This window comes from Chaetodon trifascialis, chromosome 16 (assembly GCF_039877785.1).
Source record: "Chaetodon trifascialis isolate fChaTrf1 chromosome 16, fChaTrf1.hap1, whole genome shotgun sequence".
Taxonomy (NCBI): Eukaryota; Metazoa; Chordata; class Actinopteri; order Chaetodontiformes; family Chaetodontidae; genus Chaetodon; species Chaetodon trifascialis.
In genome coordinates, this window is record NC_092071.1 from 13,625,801 (window position 1) to 13,651,752 (window position 25,952).

The 25,952-nt window shown below is 40.5% G+C and overlaps 1 protein-coding gene across 3 annotated transcripts in view; it reads right to left on the reverse strand.

Moving 5' to 3' along the window:
* Positions 1 to 25,952, reverse strand: part of LOC139345105 (neurexin-2-like) — a 111,463-nt gene that overhangs the window by 21,433 nt on the left and 64,078 nt on the right. The window contains exon 1 of one of the 3 annotated variants that reach the window (XM_070983592.1): positions 6,077 to 7,831. The exons of the other annotated variants lie outside the window; for them this stretch is intronic. Coding sequence (XP_070839693.1) covers positions 6,077 to 6,419 — 343 coding nt within the window. The 5' untranslated portion in view covers positions 6,420 to 7,831. Of the gene's footprint in view, positions 1 to 6,076; positions 7,832 to 25,952 lie in introns of those variants that run through there. 3 annotated transcript variants of the gene reach the window in all.

Below are 25,952 nucleotides of genomic sequence, written 5' to 3' on the forward strand. Positions count from 1 at the left end.
GAAAATCTCTTGTATATTAAATAACCGCACATGCAGCTGGCACATGCACACTTCAGCTGCATTATGGTTGAATTGCTGTTTCTGCTCCCATCAGCAAGATGTATCCAGACTGTCAGTTCTCAAATTGAATGTCTGCAGCTCAGAGTGCCTCAAATGACCCCCTTCTTCTCTGGTAATGTTAAGGTTTTCTCACACTCAACTTTCAGATGACTCGGGTCATGGTAAAACTGTTTAGACTCAAATGCAATTCTGAAGAACTGTATTAATGCTTCTTCCTATTGCAAAAGTCACAAAGACATTTCCCCTGAATGCACCAGAATGGCTTTTATGACAAGAATTCAGCGCCCAAGGTTTTCTTGAGCATTATACTTGTTCCTGCCTTCATTTTTATAGCTTTTCAGATTCATGGCTCTCAGTTTTTATGCAATTCTGACATTATTGCTGTTGTATTTGTAAGGTTGTGTCAATTGTCTATGTTAAGCTCGAAATGATGTTCTGTAATTACATTAGCACAAAAGAATTGGAAATTGGACAATATCTTGCATTTAAAGTCATAACCCTTAAGATTTTCATCAAATAGAGGGCCACTTTTTACGCTCTTTATGGTCTGCATTTTTCTCTGCAATAACCATTCAGTGTGTCTGCATTCAGTGATTAGCCCAATATGTAGTAGTTTTTTTTGTCAGAGGTGGAGTCCGCCATTCCTGTGTCAGATTCAAAGTGCCTTTGCACTCACAAGGAATTCACAGGAGATGATGCAGCATGTAATCCAGTGTGAATTTATCATTGATATCAGCCTCATTGTTTACTGTTCACCCTCTTAATGCTACATCAGAGCAGTTTTAAAGGGGAACTCCACCGATTTACACATCAAAGTCTGTTTACAAGTCTTGGGGAGTACTACTGCACATGTGATAAGAGATGTATAAAGACTTTTGTGGCTTCCGAGGGAGCTGCGCAAAGTCTGATAATTGCGTCAGCTGGGGCTAAAGACTACAAGTGTGGAAAAAAAAAGGAAAAGAAATCTGGGGGTGTGGAGTCAGAAGGAAGTGAGTTGAACAGACCTCTGTAGCCCGCTCGTCATCTCTGCTCGAGGCTAGCAGCTCGGGGCTACATTATCCGCTACTAGCATAACATGGCCCGCTTCATATTGAAAGCAACTGGCAAAACACAGGGTGGCTTTTATTGTGAAGCAATCAGCCACAAACAAAGCAACGTGAGTTTGTTTAACAGGGCTGTAAACAGATACACCAGATGTTCTTCTGTTGTATTTCTCACAAAGTAAAAGCTCAAGGAGTGTTTGCTGTCGTCTTAAACTGCACCTGCTGCTAAAACGGTAACCACGGGTGTCGCCACCTGAAATCTTTACTGAAGATTTACATCAATAATATCAATGAGAACAGGGGTCTGTAATGAGTGAGAGTCCTGTGTTTCTGAGAGGCCAAAATGTATACATGCGATACTATGCACAGTAGTAATAGACACCTCTATATTGCTTATGGGGAACACCCTGACAAAACCAAATTATAACAAGAGATTATTTTCTTGAGAAAATTGAGGACAACAGTCTTAAATACTGTGAAATTATTTTACTGCACAATCCTCAGACCTAAATTCTGTCTCCACAATGGCATTTCCAAGAAATCATTTTGCAGGAGGTACAATCATAGCGGGTGAGCCCAACTTCTTCTGTGATGGAGAACAGCTGCTGTACCCTTTACAAGCCAGTTATATATTCCATTCTTGGCTCGTCTCAACTCAGAGAAGGTAAGATTTTCAGCATGTAACAGGACCTAACACCAAAACTTTGATCAACAGTGTAAAGTTATAGTTGAAAGTTCTCTGCTTCAGCCCCATTTCATGACTTGATTTAGCGAGATGAGTGCAATTTTACACTAAAAATGCTCCTACTGCAGCATTACATTTTCACAAATACATTTTCATAACATTTTCTTTGCCAAAATCTTAATGTCAAGATGTCTGACATGGAAACGGAGGTTTACAATACAATATAATGGTAGAGCTCTCTGCAACATGCCTGTACTCCTAAATAGACCGCCATGAACGCCCTCATCGTGCTGGTGTCCATGGATTCTTCCTGCAATAAACCTCCCTTACTGTCACTTTCTGCTGCATATGATGATTGCTTCATGCCTGTTAGAAATGTCGCATATGGGCAGGTGCACAAAACACCCCCCCATATACATCCGCAACCATACCGAAGGCCATGCTACTTCATGTGCTAATTAAAGTGTTCAGAAGCACAAAAAAACATTACCTTCAGAATTCCACTGCACATGCTATACTTAAAGTGAGTATTGATGTCTTCCTTGTTCCCTATGACCTTGTTGAATATTTCTAATGTATCAGTCACAGGGGAGATTTTTCTGTACAGCAAGTACCTCTACGTCTGATATTCAGCATACTTTTTGCTGGTAATACTTGTTGAATTAAATAGGATTTTAACTTGTAATGGAGTAGTTCTACAAAGCAGCGTCGGTACTTTTACTTGCTGATCTGAGTGCTTCTACAACCTCTTCTGCTAAGGATGCAGCCCTTGCATTTCTTTGGTGTCTCAGTTTGTCTTTTATCTATTACAACAAACCCTTTCTTCTCTTCATTGCACATTTTCCTTCTCCTGTTTGTTCTGCTTTGCTGCAGATCCAGAGCAGAGCAGCGGTTACCTTGCTCTCTGATCTACACTCTTATATGCTGTTGTTTGCCTTGTCCACTTGTTTCAACCTCAGTGTCTTGGCAAAAACGCAAAATGACAAGTGCGATTAACACGCATGTATTCATTTATAGAACAGCAGCGAAGATGATGATGATGATATAATATCAGCACTAAAATTTACTATAGCAGCGACTTGAACATGACTGCCGTGGGAGAGAATTTCTGTTAACTTCCGTTTCTATTGCTTGTGAGTGTGTGTATATCTATGTTTATCTGTGTAAGTGTGTGTATTCAGGCCTGCCATCATCATCCTGCAGCATAATCTAATATGTGACCTGCAGGAAATGGAGCCCTCTCTGATGGACCTTTTGATGCTCCTGTCCCTTTGCTTTCCCTCCCCGCAGCTCTTGTGGCAAGAAACAAATGTTGTGTTACATCCTGCTGCAGCGAGACCATAGACAAACCTTTTTTTTTTTTTTTTACAAATTGATCGCAGGATAACATGCTTTCTTTCCAATTCAGTCTTTGAATATTGAATAGTGCTCAAAGATATCATCTTTTAAAGAAGCTCACAAAGCCATTTCCTCCACTTGAGACATCTCTCTGGAAGCATTAACTGCTCTTTGCCTTGCCACAGCCAGACAGTTCTTACAACAACATGGGGGCCCTGGAGAATGAAGTGCAGCAGAATTTCACTGAGTGTGTTGAACATGCGAGTGTGTTGGGAGCCCGATGAGGGGTCAGCTACAGTGCAATCTTTTTTGCATTCCAGTTGAGAGCATATGAGGTCTTTGGTACCCAGGGTCACTATGTTGGCTGGCTCTCCTAGAGTGTGGTGGTTAAGGGGTTAGTTCAACATAGCGCTGCATGTAACCAACACTGAAACAACATTGTATTTAAGAAGCATGTCGACAGCTAGCTGAGGAAGGTTTGCAAAAACAAAATACCGTCTGAGTTATCGTGGCACTGCAGGGTCGTAATATGAACTGAGCAAGACAGTAAGCACGTTAGTTACATAATATGTCTCAAGTTGGGATTTGGCTTCCCCTGATATGAGAAATCCTTCAGTCAATGTGTTAACATTCTTAATAATGTCTGGTGCACTCATGCAGGGTGTTTTGTTTGGCACGTGGAAACATAATTTCTTATTTTTAACAACCTAGATACAATGCCAAAAATACATACACCAACATTAACTGAAAAGCTGCACGATTTTGTGACCAGGGTAACCTCAGTGCTGATGTAGGAGGTATGATATGGAGTTAAACTGTTGAAGGCCTCATCTGAGGCTCAGTTGAGCAAAAGCAGACATCAATGAAGAATTCTGAAGGAACTATCTTGATGTATGTTGCTACTGTAGCATGAGAACATAGGTGAATTGGTAATTATTGGACAAATGCATTTTTATTGTAATTTATTGCAAAAAAGAAAACAAATTAGGGCTACAACAATGACTTGTTTTAATTACTGATTACTCTGTCAATTACTTTCTAAACGATTCATTGTTCAGTACATAAAATGTCAGAAAATAGTGAGAAATGTCCACATCATTTTCCCAGAATCCAAGGTGATGTCTTCAAATTGCTTATTTTGTTTGACTAATAGTCCAAAACCCAAAGAGATAATGTTTCCAGTGGTATGAAACAGAAAAAAATCAGCCAATCTTCACATCCAAGAGGCTGAAAGCAGAGAATATTTTGCATTTTTGTTTAAAATAACTTCATTACTCAATAATGAAAATTATTTTCTGGCGATGGACTAAGCAACTAACGGACTAATCACTGTAGCTCTAAAGGAGTGGCATTCTTTCACAGCTGTACGTCAGTGTGCATTCCACATACTGTAAGCTGTGTAGTGTAACAATATGGTATAAGTAATAACCTGTGTTTAGGATGAGGCGTGTGAGGCATTGCAGTAAGGTAGGTGGCCTATAAATAGCCATAGCCCAGGGGCCTCCAGAAGTCTTTGGCTAGCCTTGACATACACACACATGTCTCTGTTATATTAGAACAAGTGTCCAAAAATTTTAGTCTATTTGAGATCATTTTGAGAAAAATGTGTAACAGTTATTAAATTCAAAGTTGAATTTATTTTTTAAATGGTTTATGCTTCTGTGACACTGGTTACATAACACAGGACTCTGGTGACCATTATGCCAATCAGTGTTAACCAATATCTGCATATGCATTCCACACAGTGCATTATGGCATTGTGGACATGACTTGTAAAATCGTAAGTACTGTCTTCATTATTTATGTTGCAGTAAAATGAATTTCTTGCTCTGAAGCACACACTTCAGGACAACCTCCAGTACAAAATCTACAATAGAGGTAATTGAAAATTTATCAGTGAGTTCTTTGAAGTGTTTTTTTTTTTTTATAGGCTGGTTTGATCACAGGCTGTACCGTGTCTGTAAAAGCCTGGTCCAGAATGATATGGCTATAATAGCGCAGATGTAATTCATCACATTTTTAGCCCCTTTGCAACTGACAAAACTGCTGCAGTGAAAAAGACACTACAAATCCATCGGGCCTCCTTTTATAGGACATAAAAATGAGTCTTAGGACAGAAATTTCAAAGTGCAATATAAAAGGGGGCACGGCTCTGGTGTCAGCGCTTTGAAGGAGCCAATTTAAGTAGCGTAGCCAGCTTGATGTAGATTATTGAGGATAGGTCAATACTTCACAATCCTCAAGTTGAACATGTTATTCTCTATTCCTGAAATTGCACAGAACAGATTATCAAGACAGATTTTTGTATGAAGTTGGAGAAATTGTTGCCATAAATCCTGTGATGATTGCTTTAGATTCCAAGGCCCCAAGGAAAACCAAAGAGATTGTTTATGCACATATAATCGCTTTACGTGTGTTGTGACGCGCCACTAATTACAGCCTGCTGTAGAAATCACCTTTGACACAAAACCGGCTCCATTACAGGGAGTGCATTACGCTGCTTAAACAAACAAGAACCTCACAGAAAAAAGATAAAGAGATTTGCAAAGATGATTCATGGTGCCATTGATATGTATTTGCAACACAACAACCACAGCTCTGGTGCTGTAGCATCTTGAAAAGCAACATGGGGAAAGGGCAACGACTACTGATACTGATGGGTAGATAAAAGGGGTTTAATGGTGCATAGAGGCTGCAGCAAATCCATAGTTAGAAAAGGATCCATTACCCCACTGTTCATCAGGAGGGAGCCACCAATGATAACAATGTAAGAGAACAACTAAAGCCTTTTGGCAGCTAACATACCAAATCTATCAAGATAAATATGTCAGATAGCTAAAGCATGCTTACGTCCTATTATTCCTGACCTTTGATATCCCAATCAGAGCAAAATGATGCATTGGTGAGGCAACAAACAGCAAGTTGAGAATGTTGGAGGGAAATGTCTTACCATGGCCCCCTCTGGTAAGAAAAGGCATCCTGTTGATGGCAATAGGAACGGTGCCATGCTTATTGTGAAAATGGTGGACATGGTGCGTGGTACTGAGACTGGAAGACACACGTGCTGTTCCAGTCTGGATGGGGAGCACAGTAAGCAGGGCGAACCAGAAGGCTAGTCTGGAGCAATAACTTAGGCCCATGCCTATGCTAAAGCGTGACCAGCTGCTCCTCTGTCCAAGCACAGGGGTGGCTGCAAAGAGTCTACCCATGTATATTAGATCCACATGGGCCCAGTGCAGACAACTTGGCCACGGTTTGGCATCTGACAGTTCAACTTGGAGACCACAGAGCATCTCAGTGACGATCTGGGCCCATAATTCCTTAGTTTGGTTAGGGAGTTAGTCGACGATGGAAAATATCCTTTGAATCTGTGAGAAAAATAACCAAGGATGGATTTCGAGAAAGCAGTCAAAATCCAATTAATGTCCTTGCTGGAGAAATTGAAGAACAACCAACTTATCTATTTTTGGTTTTGTCATGACAAGATGTCTACTGCACAGAAAAGCCAGCGCTAAAACCTCACTGAAAACCATCCCAGAGCACATTCTTCAGAAAGTGAACAGAGTGTATCCAAAATGCAGAAAAGCCACACATCCAAATAAAGAATGGAGATGAATCCAGCCGTGGTTTCAAGCTGGCATGTTGCTGAACCATGATATTCAGGCATTAAAAGTGGCAGGACGGAGCTTCATGTGACAAGAATTCTGATAAGAGTCTCCATCGCCCACAGGTAGAGCTTGAGGGCAGCTGAGCCTGCCCACTAAGAAGAGTGCCCCTCCACCACAGCAGAAAACACAACACGCTTCCGTGGGAAACTGGATCATTTCATTGGGCAAAAAGAGACAAGGAGATAAAATTACGTGCAAGTGAAGATGCAGCGATGGAGGGTGATGCAGGAACCAGCGCTTTTGTTCCCCTTTAGCCAGGGAAAGGGAAGAGAACAGACATAGGGAGGGGAGAGAGAGAGAGAGAGAGGGGAGGGGGGGGGAGAGAGGGAGCAGTATCTGCAGCAGCACGGTAAAGGAGAAAATCCAGAAAATATATAAATAATTTCTCAGTAGCTCCTCATTCACTCTCTCACAGACGCAGAGAATCCAGCGAACGGTAACCTCTGGTGAGGCGGAGATCCACGAGAATGCAGCCGTAGCGCAAGTGTTTCTATTTCAAATGAATGTATGATCCTCCTCTCTCGTGCTCCACCTGCTCAGTCTCATGCAGTAAAGACTACTGCTGCATTCTCCTCTCACTGCTGCTCCTCTTTCCTTTATCCTCTCCCGTTGCCTCGTCCAGATCTGCTGCGCTGCCTCCGACTGAGGACGGCTAGCGTGACAGCTGCGCGTGTCTGTCTCTGGAGGGGGGCAGGTGATCCTCCTCAGAAGAGATGGCTCGGGTGGCAGAGACTGAGATGTTGCCTTGGACTGCTGCAGCAAAAATTATGCTAATTAAAAAGCACCGTCGTATCATAATGAATCCCGCATGGGTGAAATTCCAGGACAGTCTGAGACCCCGGCAAAAATAACCTTGGCTTGGAGTTGTGGTCTAATTAATACGAAATAAAGGAGCCCTTCTGAAGGCATACTGTAGTCAGAGGCTCTGATCCAGCTAGGCACAGCATGTGCCTCTGTGTGTGTTTGTGTGCGCGTGTGTGCGTCTGAGAAAGAGAGTCTGTGAGCAAATGAGTGAGGAGGGAGAAGGGGGGTGGGGAAGGTGGTGTTGGGTGGGGGGTGGGGTGGGGGGGGCAATAGCAGGAGGGAGGGAGAGACAGGAAGAGACAGCGAAAGAGAAAACAGGCAGCCACGGCGCAAACACACAGGGAAATAGTGAGGCAAGAAAATGGGTTGTGTGAATAAATACATGCTACAGATTCACGGCGCACTGGCTCGCAGGTCCTGGCAGTAACACGCAGGAATCATACTGCAGAGGAGGAGCCTGATTTAGGTGAGCTGTCAGAGCTGTTACAGAATCAACACAAGGGTATTGGTATGGACGTGCTCCTATCATAAAGACCCAATAGTGTGTGAGTGATAGACACACAAATACCTGTCAACATGATATAATACCATATGGCTCAATGCTAAATCTCAAGCCCCTCGCTGCCCAGCATTGCATTGCCACAGCTTTGCTGTTTTTACACTCAAAATCAATTTTCTCCAGTCCCCTCTGCCTGATGTGTTCACCTCATATCTGTATACAAGTCACCCCTCTGTTAGAGGGCTCAGTAGCTCTCTGCTCTCATGCTGCTTAACCATGCAGAACTTATTCCTAGCTATGACTGATCTGAGTTCAGAGGTATTCTGACAGTTTCAGAGCTGCTCGGGGGGAGTTTTTTTGGGGTGGGGTGGGGAAATGCGATGCTAAGATGAATTGGAATATATTGACACTTGAGAGGAGGAACACATTATCAGGAACGGGGAGACAAAGCAGGGAGGGGTTGGAGGTAGGGGAGATGGAGACAAGCAGGAGAAACAGAGGGAGAGGAGGGAGAGATTGCAAGGGAGAAGTGAAGGGAGAGGAAGGGGGACTGCAGCGATATCAGCTAAATCACGGTCGATAGAGATATCAGCTGGGATTGCCTAGTCGGTTGAAAGGACACGCATGGAAACAGGAGGACAGAGGCAAGCCATGCAGCACCACCTCTCACAGTGACAAGAAGTCGACGCAGGCCATTACTCAAGCAGGGGAGGGGGGTGGGGCGTGTGGGGGAGCGAGGCTGATTGAACAAAAAGAACAGAGGAGGGGTGAGTGCATAGCACTCTGGAATGGCAAGTGCCCTAACATCACAGGCGTTCATCTGTTCGTATTATGAACATAAATAAATAGAAACAGGCTGCGGATATATTTTTCCCCACATCTGTCTTTCAATCTGAGTCACAGGGAGATTTAAATCCTTTATGTGTATCCTCTTCTATGTGTTTTTCAGTAAATCTTAGGAAGTGCACGCCAGCTCCATCAAACAGACAATTGCAATGATGCAGAGCACTGCTTGGCTGTAACATGTAGACACATTTACAGTGATGATTATTTGGTGCGGCAATGCGATGGCAAGCACCGACAATAATCCTCTGATGATGCCCGAAACAAAGTCAAAGCTTCAGTCATTCTCGCAAAAAAGCAGACATAACTAATATTTCAAAATTCTATCGTGTCTAAATGAAACTGGCAGTATCTGTGAGGACTGGGTACGAGACGTTGGAGAGCGATGATTTACAGCCAGTGACTTGAACTGTCAGGCTCTCCTGCATGTGAGCATCATTCGAGGCAGCGATGATATCTTGGTGAGAGCTGTCTAGAGTGAAAGGCTTGCATTAATCAATTTACGTGCTTGAGGGTTGCTCAACATGATGAAAGCCATGCTATCTGGACAACAGAGGGGAGGGGGGTCTCCGTGTTTGTAACCTTGTGTTGTCCTTGGTTATTTAATAAGTTGTGCATCCCACACAGCTCTGCCTATTAACACAGGCCTAAACACACCTCGTAAGACATACATCATATACTGTACGTATTTGATGATATATTTGATGATGAGCTTCATTCTAATCAATCCTACTGACTTCTCTTTGTAGTGTGAAGATGGAATGACTGTCCTACATCTGCTACTTCTCCGGTTCCAGTCCATTGATTTGCATTATAATATATTCCTACAGGCTATTTTAAACCTATTTTTCCACTTATAGGCAGATCCCTACGCATTTACATAATCAAATTATTGTTGCATAAATAGAATAATATATAGTTTATACACCATGAACAGAAAGTGTTTAAATTTCTTTGTAGAAAAATTACAAGTCAAGGGGCCTGCAAAACTTGCAAATGACATGATATGAGAAGACGTGTACAGCGTTTTAAAGACTTAAGAAACCTAAATGTGCACTGTTTGTTCTCAGGAGGATTTGAGAGAGAAGATTTTTCACAGACATCCAGTCTTGCCCCAGGGGGTAAAGTAGCAGGATTAATCATAGCACTTTCAGATTAATTACTCATAATGCGAGCATCCTCTGAAAGGCATGGCCTGCAGTTGTGATGTTTGGTTGATTTCATTAGGCTAAAAATGACAAACACCTAAAATAAGCCTGGCTTAGATGGTGCAAGGAAAGGAGAGAGAGTGGCAAATATGAAGGAAAACGCACCGACGGATGCAGAGAAGAATCTACATCTACACCGTACAGCAGACAGAACCATCAGATAAAGATCTAGCAGAAGGCCAGAACAGAAATGGAAAAAGAACTGCGCACTTATTCCTTTTTTAAAATGTATTTATTATGCTGACATCTATTGTGAAAAAATGAGAGGCACAAATGTGAAAGGAGGTGAGGTATATCTACAAAAGGCTCAGAGCTCAGTGGTTTAAGGAGGGCCTCTGCATGCACAGCTTTACTCACACAGCATTTTGTCCTCCAGACTCACACCTTGATTAAACATGATTTTCCACTTTTTTTTTTTTCTTGGTGTCTTGGCAGACCATGTGCACTCTTCGCTGAAAAGACACTGCATGTGACAGTAGGTTGCATATTGTTGGCTGCACATGGCGCAGGCAAAAATAGATTCCATTTGCTTGTTTAGCTGAGCTTACTAGCCTCAGCACGTCTCCTGGAAAAGGGAGAAGAGCAGCGATGCTTACAATGCAGTGAAAGCCCCACAAAAAGAGATAAAGGGCAACAGTGTCTTGAATTTGAACTACCACAAGTCCTAAATGTTGTGCTTGGGATTGATGCAAAAGATATGAGTGCAAGAGGAGCGGCTTGAGCAGTCTGCCTCCTTTTCATGGTCGAGCTACGGCCTTCAAAATTAAAAACCTGAAAAGGCAGTGAGCCTTCACCGCAGAGGGTGATGCAGTTTTTGCTTGGCTGAGGTGTTTTCCCTCTTCACTCTGGAGCCTGATTTTGATGATGAGCCTGAAAAAGCATCAGCAGGATAGTTGGCCATAGAGGAGGCCCTGTGTTTGTTATTGGCGTGCGTCAATCTAGCCTTCTTGCTCATTATATCAGCACTAAAGAAAGCACCAGCAGAAATGCATGACGGATTTTACTGACCGCAAATTGTGGTGGACATTTGTGCTGAGTCCAGCGACTTCACCTCTTCAAGCGAGCCTTAAAATTGTGAGAATGATGATAGTTAATGGGGGACTGCAATCCAATTATCAAGCTTTGCAAACCAGCCTCTATATACTTACATACATACATACATTCAGGCCTTGCAAAATGTGTGCCAGTTAAGAAATGTTTATTTGTTTTGTTCTATATGGATTTTCTGTGGGGAATTTTCTGTGACTTTTTCTGTATATCCACTTTATCCCCAACCTTGGCTTCATTTTCAGTTTGGTGGAAAACTGCCACAGTTCTTATCATTTTAACGTCCTTCTAATATCTAATTTTCTAGCAAGTTACTACTCAGTGATACTTCATACATTAATAATTCCCTTCATTAATGATTATGTGTGATATCCTCAGACTACAGATGTTAGAAATCAGTAGGTCAGTCATCACTGTGAAAAGCTGCGCTGTCATCTCATCTTCATGAATCAGCTACTGGCAGTTTAAAGAAAAGACAAGAACAAGTGATGTCATGAACACATTTTATATCAAAGTCATTTGACCTTTTGCCAGGCTTTGAAAATGTTTTTCATTTAAATAAAAACTGAATTAAATATGCTCATTTATACCTGATGTATACCTTTATCACCTTTATCACCTCAGTCACCTCAATACAACTCAGTCATAATAATAACTAACTGACTCAGACTCCTTATAGCTCCTCCAAATATGCTATTGAACTGAATCTTCTGATCACAACAGGTCAAAAATACAATTTCACTTCAACACAAATGGTGTAATATATCATAGATGTTACTGGTATTTTTATGGTGCCATGTTTTTGATAATCTTGTTTCTCCTTCTCTTACAGGTTACGGTTGTTTGTTATTTCATGGGTAAAGATTTTTCATTGGTTTTCTGATCTTTATGCTTGGCTCATACTGTATTTTCTGGTTTTATTGATCCAGTGGGAGTTTTTGTTGTTGTATTAGTGAGGACCTCAGGAAGACGTACAAGGGACTGCACACAGTGCCCATACATGTATTGTGAACTTTCCAAAGCCTGTCTGTACTTCAATGTGTCTGTTATTGTCTAAGCAGGTCTTTTAGCTGTAAACCAGCCAATTAAACTGAAAACTGGACATTGCAGCTATGGCCCCAAAGGTTTATAATAAATTGCCTTATTACAACTGACTGGCTGAAATGATATTTTCAATTATCATGTAAACATCCTCCATTATAACTTGGCTTTTTATATCATTATTCTTTCTGCTGAAGTGACATTGTCCATTTTTATTAGCAGAATATCTCAAAAACTTGCAAAGGGTTTCAATGAAATTTCATGGACAGGAAGGAACAAGTGATTAATTTTTGGTACAGATCTGTGCAAGATGCTCCTTCTATCATGCTGGCATAATTAAATTTGGAGAATTCAGCAATATCTGCCTTGCGTCATGACTGCATTTGGCCACTGGAGGAGTACAATGAGAAACATTAAACACAGTCTGTCTGTATCTTGCCAAAGTGCTTTAACATTCAAATATTGGGCCTGAAATCACTCCTTTGTTCACTCTCTCAGTCTCCAAACTCTCAGTAGTTTGCTCTAAAATGGACACTTTCAGTCATTTTGCATCATTGCTGACAGGTGTAGTCTTGCACAACTATAATTTTTACATCCATCACTTGTGATACACTGGTTTGTTAATACATGCAGCCACTGATGGAGATCACCAAGATTAAATGCAATAAGTAGTAAATAGGCAGTGATTTTGGACACAGCCCTACAGCGCAGTCAATATTCATTTATCATGTCCTCCTTCACCTCCCCTCAGCACTTCATATTATGTAGCACCATACGTCATGCGAGTGGCCACTTAATGAGCATGGGGGCAGTGTCTGAGGGGCTTTAAAATGGAATGCAAATACCATTATCTGCAGACTCCACAAACATTATTCAATGATAACTCATAAACAAAACCTTTGCATTGCAGTTACTGTGTCACATACGGACGCTTGGTCAGGACCCTTTGAGAGGTGAATGACAAAACTCTCCAACAGTACATTCTAGCAACTACACATAATACCACAGCATCCACCTAAAAACAAAGCGGAAACAGCCTAAAAACCATGCTAAAGAATTTTTAGCAACCATCTCACCATACCTTACCAAACACCCATGATACCCTTGCAGCCACTTGACCTGTTTTACTGCCCTGCTCTGTGTATTTACTCTTTGTATTACATTGTCTTTCTATTTAGGGTAGGTGGCAGGTTGAGAGAGCAGATCCTGATCCTAGTGGTAAACTAACGGTTGGAGTGTGAAAGTCTTCTTGCTGTTGTCTACACATGGCAAAGTCACACTTTGATTGTTTTTCACACACATAATAGAAAAGCTAAAACATGTTAAAAGCTTTCTGCGAACATCACTGCTTCGAACAGTTATGTACTGAATTCATAATGTGGCAGCCCACTGCAAAGTAAAATTAGATACAGGTGTGCATCCATTGTTAATTGTAAAGACATGAGACATGCTGGTGTGAATTGACTCTCACTGCAAAGAGCACAGATCAGCACACTGCTGTATTCCTGTGAAAGATGCATGACAATCTTTCAGGCATTGCAGTGGCAGCTACACAGTTCTTTGTGTTAGAAATGTATATCACACTGTTAAGTATTTATTGGCTGAAGGCACTACCAAATAAAAGCTGCTGTCTATACAGTTGTTTAATCCAAATGGCTCTACATAAACTACTGAATGAAAGCCTGTCATTTTCAATTTGCTATTTCATCACAATTCATGTTCATATCATTGCCCAGATAACAAAAGTGCCACTGTGTATGGAAGGCAGACATAAATACCTACATTGGTCATTAATATATCATTATCTGCATTGCAGTTGCGTCTGTGTATAGGGGACAGCATCTTACTTCACTATAAGAAGAGAGGCTAGCAGATCTTTTTCTTATTCATTGAACATAGAGGAAAGTGAGTGAGCAATCAATCAAAATGAATTTGGGAGCAAAGAAGAAAATCTTAAGGTATTCTTTTGCTGAGCGTGCAGCGACTGGAGCTTTGTTGTACAATGGCCAGAGAGTGAGCTAGGAATAGAGAGGAGGTGACAAAGAGAAGGGGTGCACTGAGAGAAATAAAAAGGCAGGGAATGGAGAGTTTGTTTCTGTGTGCAGGTGAGATATAGGAACGCACACACACACACACACACACACACACACACACACACACACACACACACACACACACACACACACACACACACATAAATACATAAAATACAAAGCCCACTTTGCTTGCAAAAATTCAGCCCACATACAGTACGACTCTGTTGTAAATCAACTCAAGTTTGTGTATGTGCAGATGCAGTTAGTGGGGTTGCAAGTCCTAGATGAGGGAGCACTATTACACACTGCACGCTACAGTCCATATGACTGCAGAATAACAATAACAATACAATAAACGAACAGAGGAGACATTAACTTTCTACTGAGCCATGAACTTTCTGCTTCTTTTTGTTACAGTAGTAATACTTATAAATCAAGATAAATAAGTGGTAATATTAAACCAAATTGCTACATACTTTCTTTGGGTGGGTGAGTCTTTACACACTCAAATTCACGTAACGCACATTGAGTTTACTTGTTATGAAATGTGTTACATAAATGAACAAGCCTTACCTATGATTTGCTGATATTTGGTGATATTTTGTGAATTTGAGATCAAAGCTAGATTTTTGAAATCGATTAAAACATACATACACAGTCTGGAAAGGAATTTTTGATCACTAGACATTACAACTTTAGCAATCTGAGGGAATCTTGTTGAAGACTGTCTTATGTGATGACGTTCATCACACGCAAAACCACAAAACTTGCCATGCATGTAAAACCCTTTCCAAGTCCACTAATTCCACGGGTTACTTACAACGGATTTGACTATTACTGCTATGCAGAACAGTGCAGCCTTCTGAGTGGCTTGTTATGCCATGTTTCCATAAACTAATCTGCTGAATGCCAATTTTATATGGATTGTGAGTTTTAATAGGTTACAGAAGTGGGCTGGGGAAAGTAAAGGATTAGAACATGAGCTTTTATCAGGCCGCAGAGGCAGCTTCAGCAGCTGAAGACAGCAGCCACTTTCTCTGGCTGAAGGGAAAAGGCGACAGTTGTGACCTCAAGTAGAGAAATCCATCTTATGGTGAAATGTATCAAGAATGATGTATAGTCTGCAGTTTATATGCCAAGTGCAGCCCCTTCGTATCGATGGCATGTAAGGCTGTACACCAGTAATCCAAGGTGACATCTCTCTGAACACATCTGAAGAAGCTAGAATTACAGCCTCACAGTTGTATGCTTCCACCAACCGGTGAAGTCCCCTGTTGAGGCCAGTGACCTTGACCTTTGACATTTGACCATCAAACTCTAATCAATGCTTCCTTGAGTCAAAATGAACATTGGTGCCAAATTTGAAGAAAGCCCCTCAAGGCGTTCCTAAGATATCACGTTCTCAAAAATAGGACTGGCGTCACAGTGACCTTGACCTTTGACCTCTAAAAGGTACATAAGTACGGACGTTCAACCTGAAAACATAAGGCCTCCAGCCATTGATGTCACTGTACAAAAGCTTTATAATACTATCATCATAATATAGTATATAATGGTATATCTTCAATGTTTGGCGATGAAGGACCTTAACTTTAAAGTAACTATCACGGCCCGAACACTCCCACAAAGGTGAGCTATTATTGGCTGAATGTACATCAACCCCCCATCTTATGTATTGGTCATATCTCTGTTAGGTTCAACTAAATCCTCTGTATACATGCGGTTTGGCGTATTTTGCAGATCCAGTGTATCCGTAAATGAATCACATATGATTTGGCTTTAAAGATGTGAAAATCCTCTCATGCTGCTTTAAGAATTAAACAAAGATGAGTGTCAGGCCTGTTTTACAAATGACAGATTATGCAAAATTGCATTTAATCTGATGTGACCAACCTCTGGAAGAGAAGTTCTTTATATAACATATGTAATCCAATCTAAACAGTAATGATTGGTGAAAAGTTGATGAATGGACTTACTATATGTTACCAGTTGTTGCTGACGTTACATCAAGTTCAAACATTGTGCATCACGACCACAGTGACATGGCTGCACTGCATGCGCTCTCACAGCCTGAATTCTTCATTACAATGGGTTATAATTTATCGCACACCAAACAGAGTGAAAGCTCAGACTTTGTGAGAGGAACAGCAAGTGAATGATGTATAAGCGAGTGTGTCACTGTGTGTTAGAGTGACACAAAGACACAAACGAAGTCAGAGAGAGGCAGACTCTGCATCTTAAGGCCTCTGTGTGTGCATCTAGCCTTTATGATGTAAACTGAATGTAACCTTTCTCCTCTCACACAGCCCCTGCAGTAGGGACTGGGAAGCCCCCCACCCCCCACCCCCGGGAGGCGGCAAAGACTAACATTCATCTGAGGCTCAGCTGCTGCGTGGTCTGGGTGTCAAGTGAAACCCACCATGTTCCTAGCAGAGAGGGGCACAGAGGGACAGTCAGAGCAGGGCAGGAGCTGTCCACTTGGTAATCAAGCCTTGCATGTTAGGCCCAAAACTGGACAGTGCCTTAGAGACACTTTGGGGAATATCATCTTGGAAATGGGAGAATGAACAGAGGCACTAACAGCCAATGTGAGACAATTTATACTTTATCTCTCCACACCCACAGCACTCATTGTGTGCAGAAGCACCAAGCCTCTTGGCAAGCCTCTGACCCCACTTTTACACCATTTATTGCAGTAATTACATGTGCTCTTAGTTACTTCACCTGCAGGCATATTATGATTGCAGTTACTTCTTTGGTAAGTGACAAAGCAATTTTGAAAGAGCATTCTTTTAATAAATAGCCTTTATATGAATATTATTTCAAAATATCCTCTTTTACAAATTGCCTGTTATTATAAAAAGAAACTCTCCTCTCAGATGCAAATGGATCCTCTGTGGATATGACACTCTGTTCTAGCTGCAGATGCAGCCTCCTGACCAGCTCTTATCTTTGTTATTCTGGAGTCTGAAACTGCCTATGGCTGTTTAAATCGGTCATCACACCAAGGCTATTTCAGGCTGATATACAGCCTTCCTGGTAGCTCTTTTAAGGGAATCTTTCAGTTTTATTGTTTGCTTATGATGCTGCAATGGACGCTCTCCTCTCAGTCTACCTCTGACACACAAAGTGAGATGAAGCTGGGAGAATATATTTATGTCTGCATTTTTTTTTTATTTTTTTTAACAATTTTTGTTTGGGGTAAAAACTTAAGTTGTTTGGGGCTTTTGTTCCCACTTTTCCTATGAAGCCGTTTTGTATTATTTAAGATTTTCATCCAGCCATACCCTTATTCATGAATGCATGTATGCATGGATGGCAGAATGGACAGAGGAGTGTATAGAAAGGACAATGCTGGGAACAGCACCCACTTAGCAAACCATATAGGCTAACCAAGATTAACTGTAACTGTGTCATCAACCAGTAATAAAGTTCTACATTATTAATTCACATAATCTCTGCAAGGAAATAGTGAAAATTGCTTTCCAACCACAAGCACATCTTTTCTGGGGCATCTCTGAGTAGCCCAGAGTAGCCTCGCTTAGCCTAAATTGCCAAGTCTACTACATTTAATTCTGATTATTGTTTTCACTTGATAATTACAGAACTCTTCTCAGTGAACCACATTTGAAGCACAATACTGACAATTTTACATGTTTTCCTTCCGAGGCGACGGCTAATGAGGGAGCAGGATCTGGTGTTTCAATGCACGAGCAGTACCAGGTATTCCAGGCACAACTCTATCATAAAATAAGTCTTTTCTGCTTGAAGGAACTGTCGAGGATGTTGTCAACGAATTGCACGAAAGAATGGAGTCGGTTCCATTTAACAACAGAGGCATTTAAAACATTGTGTGAAGATGACACTCAAATCATGGGCACAAAATGAGAAAGTCTTTAATAAGTGCTCACACTCAATGTCGGCTTCATAGCTTCTCGGCATGAATTCTTCCCGGTGAAGTATTTAAATATTATTGAATAAACCTGATATGAGGCAAAATTAATCCAAGAATAGGATTGATTTACCTGAACAATCAAGTGCAGTTGATTAAGCCGTGCAAGGATAGTGATGTAATTAGGTTAGACATTAATTGCCAAAGTTAAACCTTCTGTATTTACCACATGTTGGGAATCAGGATGCCTTTGATAATAATAAAAATCATTATCTATGAATGATCCTCACAGTTTAGTAGTGACAGGATAAGATATATTATGAGAAATGCAAAACTCTTAGATAGTATATGTAGTAATGGATAAATAAATAATAATTCACATATCCGGCACACATAGACATCTTAGCATCATAGTTCACATACCAACAAAAGCCACCGTTACTCATAAAAGGAGCATGCAAGCACAACTCACATGGTAAACAAGAATGGCCAGGCTGATGTTGTGGAACTGGCTGCAGAATGATGTTAGATTGCATCCTTTAACTTCCAATCTCACACAATGTACCTGCGGTTTGAACTCCTCAGTGGACTGAAGTTTTTTTTTAGTGAAGGTTTGGATATTTCTCTCTAACTCTGTTAGTCAGTGTGACATTGGCAGAAGATTGAACTCCCTCTCCAGCAGTCAGTGTTTGCATCGTGAGTCATAAGAGACCATAACTAATCATGAAATAACCTGTCGCATATCTGAGTGAAACTGGCAGTGTGGCTTGTACTTTCCAATCTGTTAAACATAGCTTAGCACAGCCCGTGTCTGTTTGCATTCTAATGAGCTATCAGCTTGTATTAAATTATCTTGATCTGTGACTCTTTACCCAAAGGTTACAAGAGGTCAGGAAGCAACATCGAGTGGCTTCACAGCATGAGCAGGTTTATGTGGAGGAACTAATTACTGATTGCTGATGACGTAAATTCTTGGGGCTAATGAGAGCATTAAAGCACTTAGTTACTAAAACACAATTTGAATTTTTGCCCTGAAAATAACAAAAGTCAACAGCTATGCTAGCAGCTCAGTGAGGTTGTATAGCAAATGTTAAAAAAAAACTATCAGAGACCTGATGATGGTGCTACATGAAAGACCATGAATAATGAGTCTCATTGCATGGAAATCAATACAATAATTGTTGAGATATTTCACTCAGGACGAAAGTGGTGGGCCGACCAACCAACACATGGCCAAGAGAGAAACACATGCACTACATGATCTTATCTAAAGATTTGAAGTGGAAACAGAAAAAGTTATTATTGGAGGAAGTTATTATTGGTGTTTTAAACACACCTGAGGTAAAAAGGAAAAATTAAATAAGAATAATAACAAGGTCCTGTGCAATACATTGATAACAGGGGATTCTTAAATATGAAAAAAGACATTGTTAGACACCTAATTCTCTTATTAACTTCAGTTCACTCTCCATAAATGTGCTGTTGATTCACATATTTTAGATTGCAGCATTTAAAATAAATATTAGTTCATAAGTTCATATCAGACTTTGATCTGTGATTTTTTCAAAGATGGAAATATTAAAGTATAGTGTACTATGAGGGATAAATCTGGACATGTTAAGTTCATGCCGACAGATTTGACATACATGGAGGAATAGTGATTCTATGATACTTAAAGCAATATTTTGTCTATATACAATTGAATCAAATGACTCAGTGTTACATAAAAAGGTTACTTGTTCTGTGGATCCCATGTGAATCAACACCGCTGTTCACAGCTTTGTGTAGCAATCATCTGCTTTCAGCAGATCAGCAGTGCCAAAATCGCCTAACAAAGCTTTAACCTCAGGAAAGCGAAACGCCATTCAGTTATAATAATAAGACTAGTGAGGCTGTGATTCTTGCCTTCTATCTAGAAATTGTTCACACACTGTGTTCCTACACAAGAGGTGATGTAACATCTTACTCTAGTGCCTCGATACCTTTTTTGAGTGTGGTCACAAGTGCAATACAGTTGAAACCCACGGTATAGCACTGCCTTTTAGACATTAAAATATGGCGGTAAGAAACATTTGAGTATATTAAAGTAACATGTGCAACATTTTTCTGAATATTGTAGCCAACACTAATATACATAAGAGTACAAAAACGTGAGAACTTCAAGCATTTCCAGCTTAACAGAAATCGTCACAGTTTAGTCACAGTTTTCTGTTGAATACCTGAAGGGCAGCGAGAATATTGTTATCTAAACAACAAACAACAGAGAGGACAGAGGAGACGGTGACCAGCTCACACAGGGACTTTCTGAGCAGTTGATTAGTAACACTTCCTGTTGTGACATTGTGTTATGTCATTGGAGCTAAAAGTGGAAACTCAAACTTCATAACTTTGAATGAATATTAATCAAACATTTCATTTTCTTTTCATCTCCACATTGAAGAGGTACTGTACTGTAAACTATGATGCAAAATCAATATTAGAGAGGGGAAAGAAACTCGCCAGCCAATCAGAAAGAAGCATTTGCTGTGGCACTGGTATAAGCAGAGCAGGATGTTGCGTTTTTAGACGTTTATGATTTCTTGTTTATTTCTAAACAGTGATTATCAAATGATACCATTACTGAACTGCCATTAACCAATGACTAAATGCAGCACCTGTTTTGTCACCTGTCTTGACTTGGTTTGAGGATACTGAGGTGTTTTATTTCCTCCAGAAATGATTATCTAATTCAGTCATTCTCCATTTCCTTTAATGTCATCTTCTGACATTTGAAGGAGAGGAATTCTCAGATGGGTGAGACCTAATTCTTTGCCCTCTCTGCCTGTTTCGTGTTTGAACAGTTTGCACATCTATGCTCTGTTACCCACCACAAATAGCAATAAATGTGATGGTTTCAGTTTACCGCATTGGTGGAAGCAAGCTATTTAGGTAATCCCTTCCTCTATTTTTGCTTGCTATTGCTATTTATCAAAAATAATTGGGTCACATGAACTCAGTCTCTTATTCAGTGCCTGAAATTCTTATGTGCACAGTTGGAAGAACACAATCATTAGTTTTTCTTTACAGATACAACAGCATTAATTCCTTATCAGCTTAATAAACAGTATGAGTCTGCGTGTCAGCCTTACTGATAGCCTATTTCCGAAAATGGGTAACATAATGATAAATAGGAATAGAAAAGCACAGAGTAGTTATTAAGTTACTTACTATGTATTTGATATCTGCGTAGGCATTCCTAGGATGCAAGATTTCCCTTTAAAGAAAGCCGCTTAAAATACAACACATAAGACCACAAAGACGTTTTTTAATGTGAGAATCTGCAAGGACAGAGAAGCTAAAATAAGTCAAAGGGGGCATTATTCCCTCAGGAAATTCACTTCTTTTCACATCTATGTAAATGTCAAAATCTTTCCACTCATGCCTAAAAGGCAGGAAAAGCTGTAAAAATGCACTGAGTGGTGAGACATTGACCTGTGGTGTATTACACTGGAGCATGAGTGTGCATGATTTTTATTTTGGCAAAGAATTACAAAGATTAAATCAATGCTTCTTGTAAGTCGCAGGTTCACTTTTCAAACCTCGTAAGCTCTGCTAGTCAATTACACGATGCTCAAGCTTTTCTACCTCCGTAATGTAGCTGTGGGGAGCTGCGCCAGCAGTCTTGGGCTCAGAGTATATATGACTCACACAGAGCAAAGATTTGGCAGAGATGATCATTTATGGGATACACTATCTCTGTGCTGAACAAAGCTGACAAAGCCAGGCGGCTGAGATGATGGCAGAGGTAACTAATGGAAAAATATCTAACTTCATAAGATGTCTGGAAAATGGTGCTTGAGCATGGAATATTTCTGTATGTGTACTGTATATTAATTATGTAAGTTGTTTTGAACAGAAAACCAGCTTTGGTATCTCGAGTTATCAATCCATCCATCCATCCATCCATCCATCCTGCAGACTCCAGACAGTCTATCACAAGCTGTATGCTTTCATATACCTCACTCCTTAGTACACAGATCTCACCAAAAAGACAAACACAGACAAATGGCAAAAACTGGAAATAGATGCATGTGTCAAAGATTGGCATTAACTCCACATTTCCCTATTTGAAGTTAGAGCTAACATATGGCATAAAGTCTATGCATACTGGCTCAAAATAGAATCCATTAATTTACTGGATGATTATGAAATACTGGCGTGTGTGCAGCCATGTTGACTGTTTTAGAATTAGAGACACTTTTCAAAAGTTATGAGAGGTAATTGCCTTTGATGGAGTCCTCTACTGTACTCAGTCTAAAAGGGCATACTGTGAACAAAGACAGACAACACTGAGAAGAAGAGCCCGTGATCCTGCAATGCCTTCATCTAAAAAGTTAATAGCAGGATCTGCTAATGCGTATCTGCAGTCAGAAAACACACAAAATCTTTTAATTGCCCTCAGATGTCTTATGGCTTCTAGAAACGATGAGATGCTTCATGTTACAGTCAACAATTAATAAGTGGAAGTGGGTCTCCGACATTAAAGTCCTACAAAAGGAGCAAAGCAGTTTATCATTACATGTATGTGATATAAAGCAAGCAGGAGGCAGAGTTAGGACTTGGACTTAACCCTGTGAAGCTAATTGTAGAGATTGAACAGAGGGTATTAAAGTGATTAGATGATGCCACCCATGTTTTTAAAGGCCTAATTAATGTACCAATTTGTGCAAGCTGTATAGAATTTGATGTTTGAGTGGTTGCGACCGAAATTAATGACTCTGTAGGAGGTAACTGCCTTCTACTCCACTTTTTCATACTTTGAAGCACAATATTGTCACTTTAATGTTAAGCTTTCCAAATTAGAAATCCTTAAATTGATGTGCAATGTGTTTATCCTCACATTTGTTTTCAGCAAGTCTGCAACCGTCAGCTGCATTCGACGGATTTAAGGGAACAAGGGAATGAAGCATGTGCTGTAATTAAAAAGTCTGTACACATGACTAACATGTACATGAGAGCAATGGCTTCTCAAATCTGTTGAATATTTCAGTCTTAAAATGAGCATGCATAATGTCTCTTAAAGACATGTCTGCTTGATCTCAAGTTCGGTCCAGATCACTGGCTTTATGGTCCAGACTCAGACATGTCTCACAAGTCTATTTCGGGTAGGTCACCATGTTATGTGTTTTCTTGAGCCTTGGTCCCGGGGCACAAGATTAAGCCTGAACTTCTATCCTGGATTATCCTTGTGGCCTGTGGGACACACTCATAATCGAGAATGACTCCACCTGAAGTGAAGGTCAAAGGAAAAAAATGGGATTTGATTGAGCACTTATGCTTCCAGATTTGTCACACGTTACAGTACATTTCGAGTACATTGCTATTTTTCAGCACTACACACGTACACAACTGTTTTTGTTATATATCTACAGAATCAAATGATCATTTCTCATCATTGTAACTTACAGTACAGCTTACAGTTTAGAACCCTTTGATAATACTGGATACTGAATACTACAAACTTCACCCAGCTCTTTTGAGGAAATGAAAAACCATTGCAGTTTTGGCACAAATAAAATAAAAGCTAGATACAATGCTTGCTAAATGCCACATGAAACAGGAAAGGAGGACAGCTGCTGTCGAGCGCCTTGTTATTGTACCTTGCCTGCATGCCTGGAGGCCACAGGCTCAATTTAAAGCCTGCCTTACTTCCATGGGAATTAAACAATCAGTGTTGACTTACTAATGGCGAAGGTGGGTTCCACTCTGCCGACAGCTGATGGGTGCTAACACTGTGGTTAAGCAAATGCCATGTCAGGTGGAATTTCATGTGTTTGTGTGGGGCGCATGTGTGGATGGGGTGGGAGGACATCGGAGATGATTAGTCAAAAAAGACACAGGAACAGTTATGTCACGTTCAGTTAAAATCAGTAGGTGGCCATCGTGTGTTTTTATACTATATTCTTCAATTGTTCACATCACATCAAGGAAAGTAACACATCTGTCACAGTTGTCATAGTTTTTTATACGCTAAATGGAAGTTAAGGGAAATCATGTACATTTTGTTTTGACATGAATAGTACTGGTATTTGCTTAGGATTACTACTGGTTGGAAATACACACATAGTCACACGTTAAACTACAGTATTTCATACACATTTGCAAGCACACTCACACATGCACGCACACCCCAGTGAGGCTTCCATCACTTTTGCAGACATTACACTAAATTAGATTCATTTCATGGAGATTTACCCTGACTGTGACCATAACCACAACCACTTCTTGCCTAAACCTAAGCCTTATCCCAACCTTAACCCAAGTCTTCACCCTAAAATGTAATGATTTACATTATGGGATGTTTTGTCCCCATAAGGAAGGTGAGTCCCCACAGTGTGATTGTGCAAACAGATGTCCCCACGATGTAATATACGCCCATACACACACACATGCACAGATGAGCACACCCACATCAGCACACCCACACCCTTACACACAAGCAGGTAATGAATATGCCAAAACAATCATCTGTAATGACAGAGGTTAACCAATAATTACACTCTCCATATGTTTTCAGAAAGAAGCAGTGAAAACTGAGCACAAACCATCATCATATATCGCTGTTGCTTTCGTGATGAAACGATGACCTCAAGGTAATTAGCACAGATGTTTGCAGCATACTTGGTAAATTGCTTTCTGTATGAATATGAATATAAGGTGGCAAAAAACAAGTGAGGAAGCTCAGATGTTTGACAAGCTTCCATACTTTTGTTGGAGGTTTTATGAGGTTAAAGTTTTGAATGATAGTCAGACGGTCAGGAATCAGTAAACTACACCGCTCTCCTTGCTTATTAATGCTGGTTGCTTGGAGGCTGACCTTCTGGGCTGGTGCGCAGACATGGAAGAAGACAAAGGTGGGAGGATTATTTGTTAGGCTTTAATGTTGGTGAGATAAACAGAGCAGCAGATTGCAGATGAGACAGGCTTTACCAGCTAATACTGACGGTTACAAAGCCATCTTCCTGCCTACGTATTTGTTTGTGTTTTCACATTATTGTCATATTTTCCATTTGTTTTAATGACTTTGATGATGGCTCAATGTGAAGCATGAGGCTTGTTATTTCCTCTGTGTTGGACTGAAGTATTGGCTTGACCTTTGGTGTCGGTCAGCCACGCCATTTATCACCCGTGTGATTGAGAGTTCTTCCTGAACACTGTGAGGTGAAAACCTAAAATGCTGCGACGGAATTGTGTTTTTCTTGAGAATTCTATTTTCAGTGGCATGGCATGACTTTGGCCTTGCCATGCTTTTCAGCAAATTGTTCATCAACATTAGCCATTGTTGCTACTAGCTTCTCTGACCAGTTAAAGGTTGGCTGGTGGTTCTAGGCTCTGATGGTCGACCAGGACCAGCTTAGTCCTGTTAGCTTTTTAGCTACTTGGCAGTGTTGTCAGGTTGGTTCAAACATTTTATTAGTAGGCAGAAAAGGCAAATTTTTGTCAACTTACCCAAGATCATTTTTACAGACATAATCCAATCCAAACATTATTTTGCATTAAAATATGTATTTTACCAGCACCAGTACCAGCACCTCTGCCATTAGTAGTAGTGTTTCTGTAGGACCCCAATCTTACAGTAAAAGCGTCTCTTTCAGGGCTTTCTACAGTTAGAAGAACACATATCAGGAGGAATTACTAAGTCAAAACAGAGAAATTGTGGGGCATAAAACATGAAATATTTGCTGTTGACAGCTCCTGTCCAAAAATTTGGTATTTAAAAGACAGATCAATGGAACCATACTGTTAAAT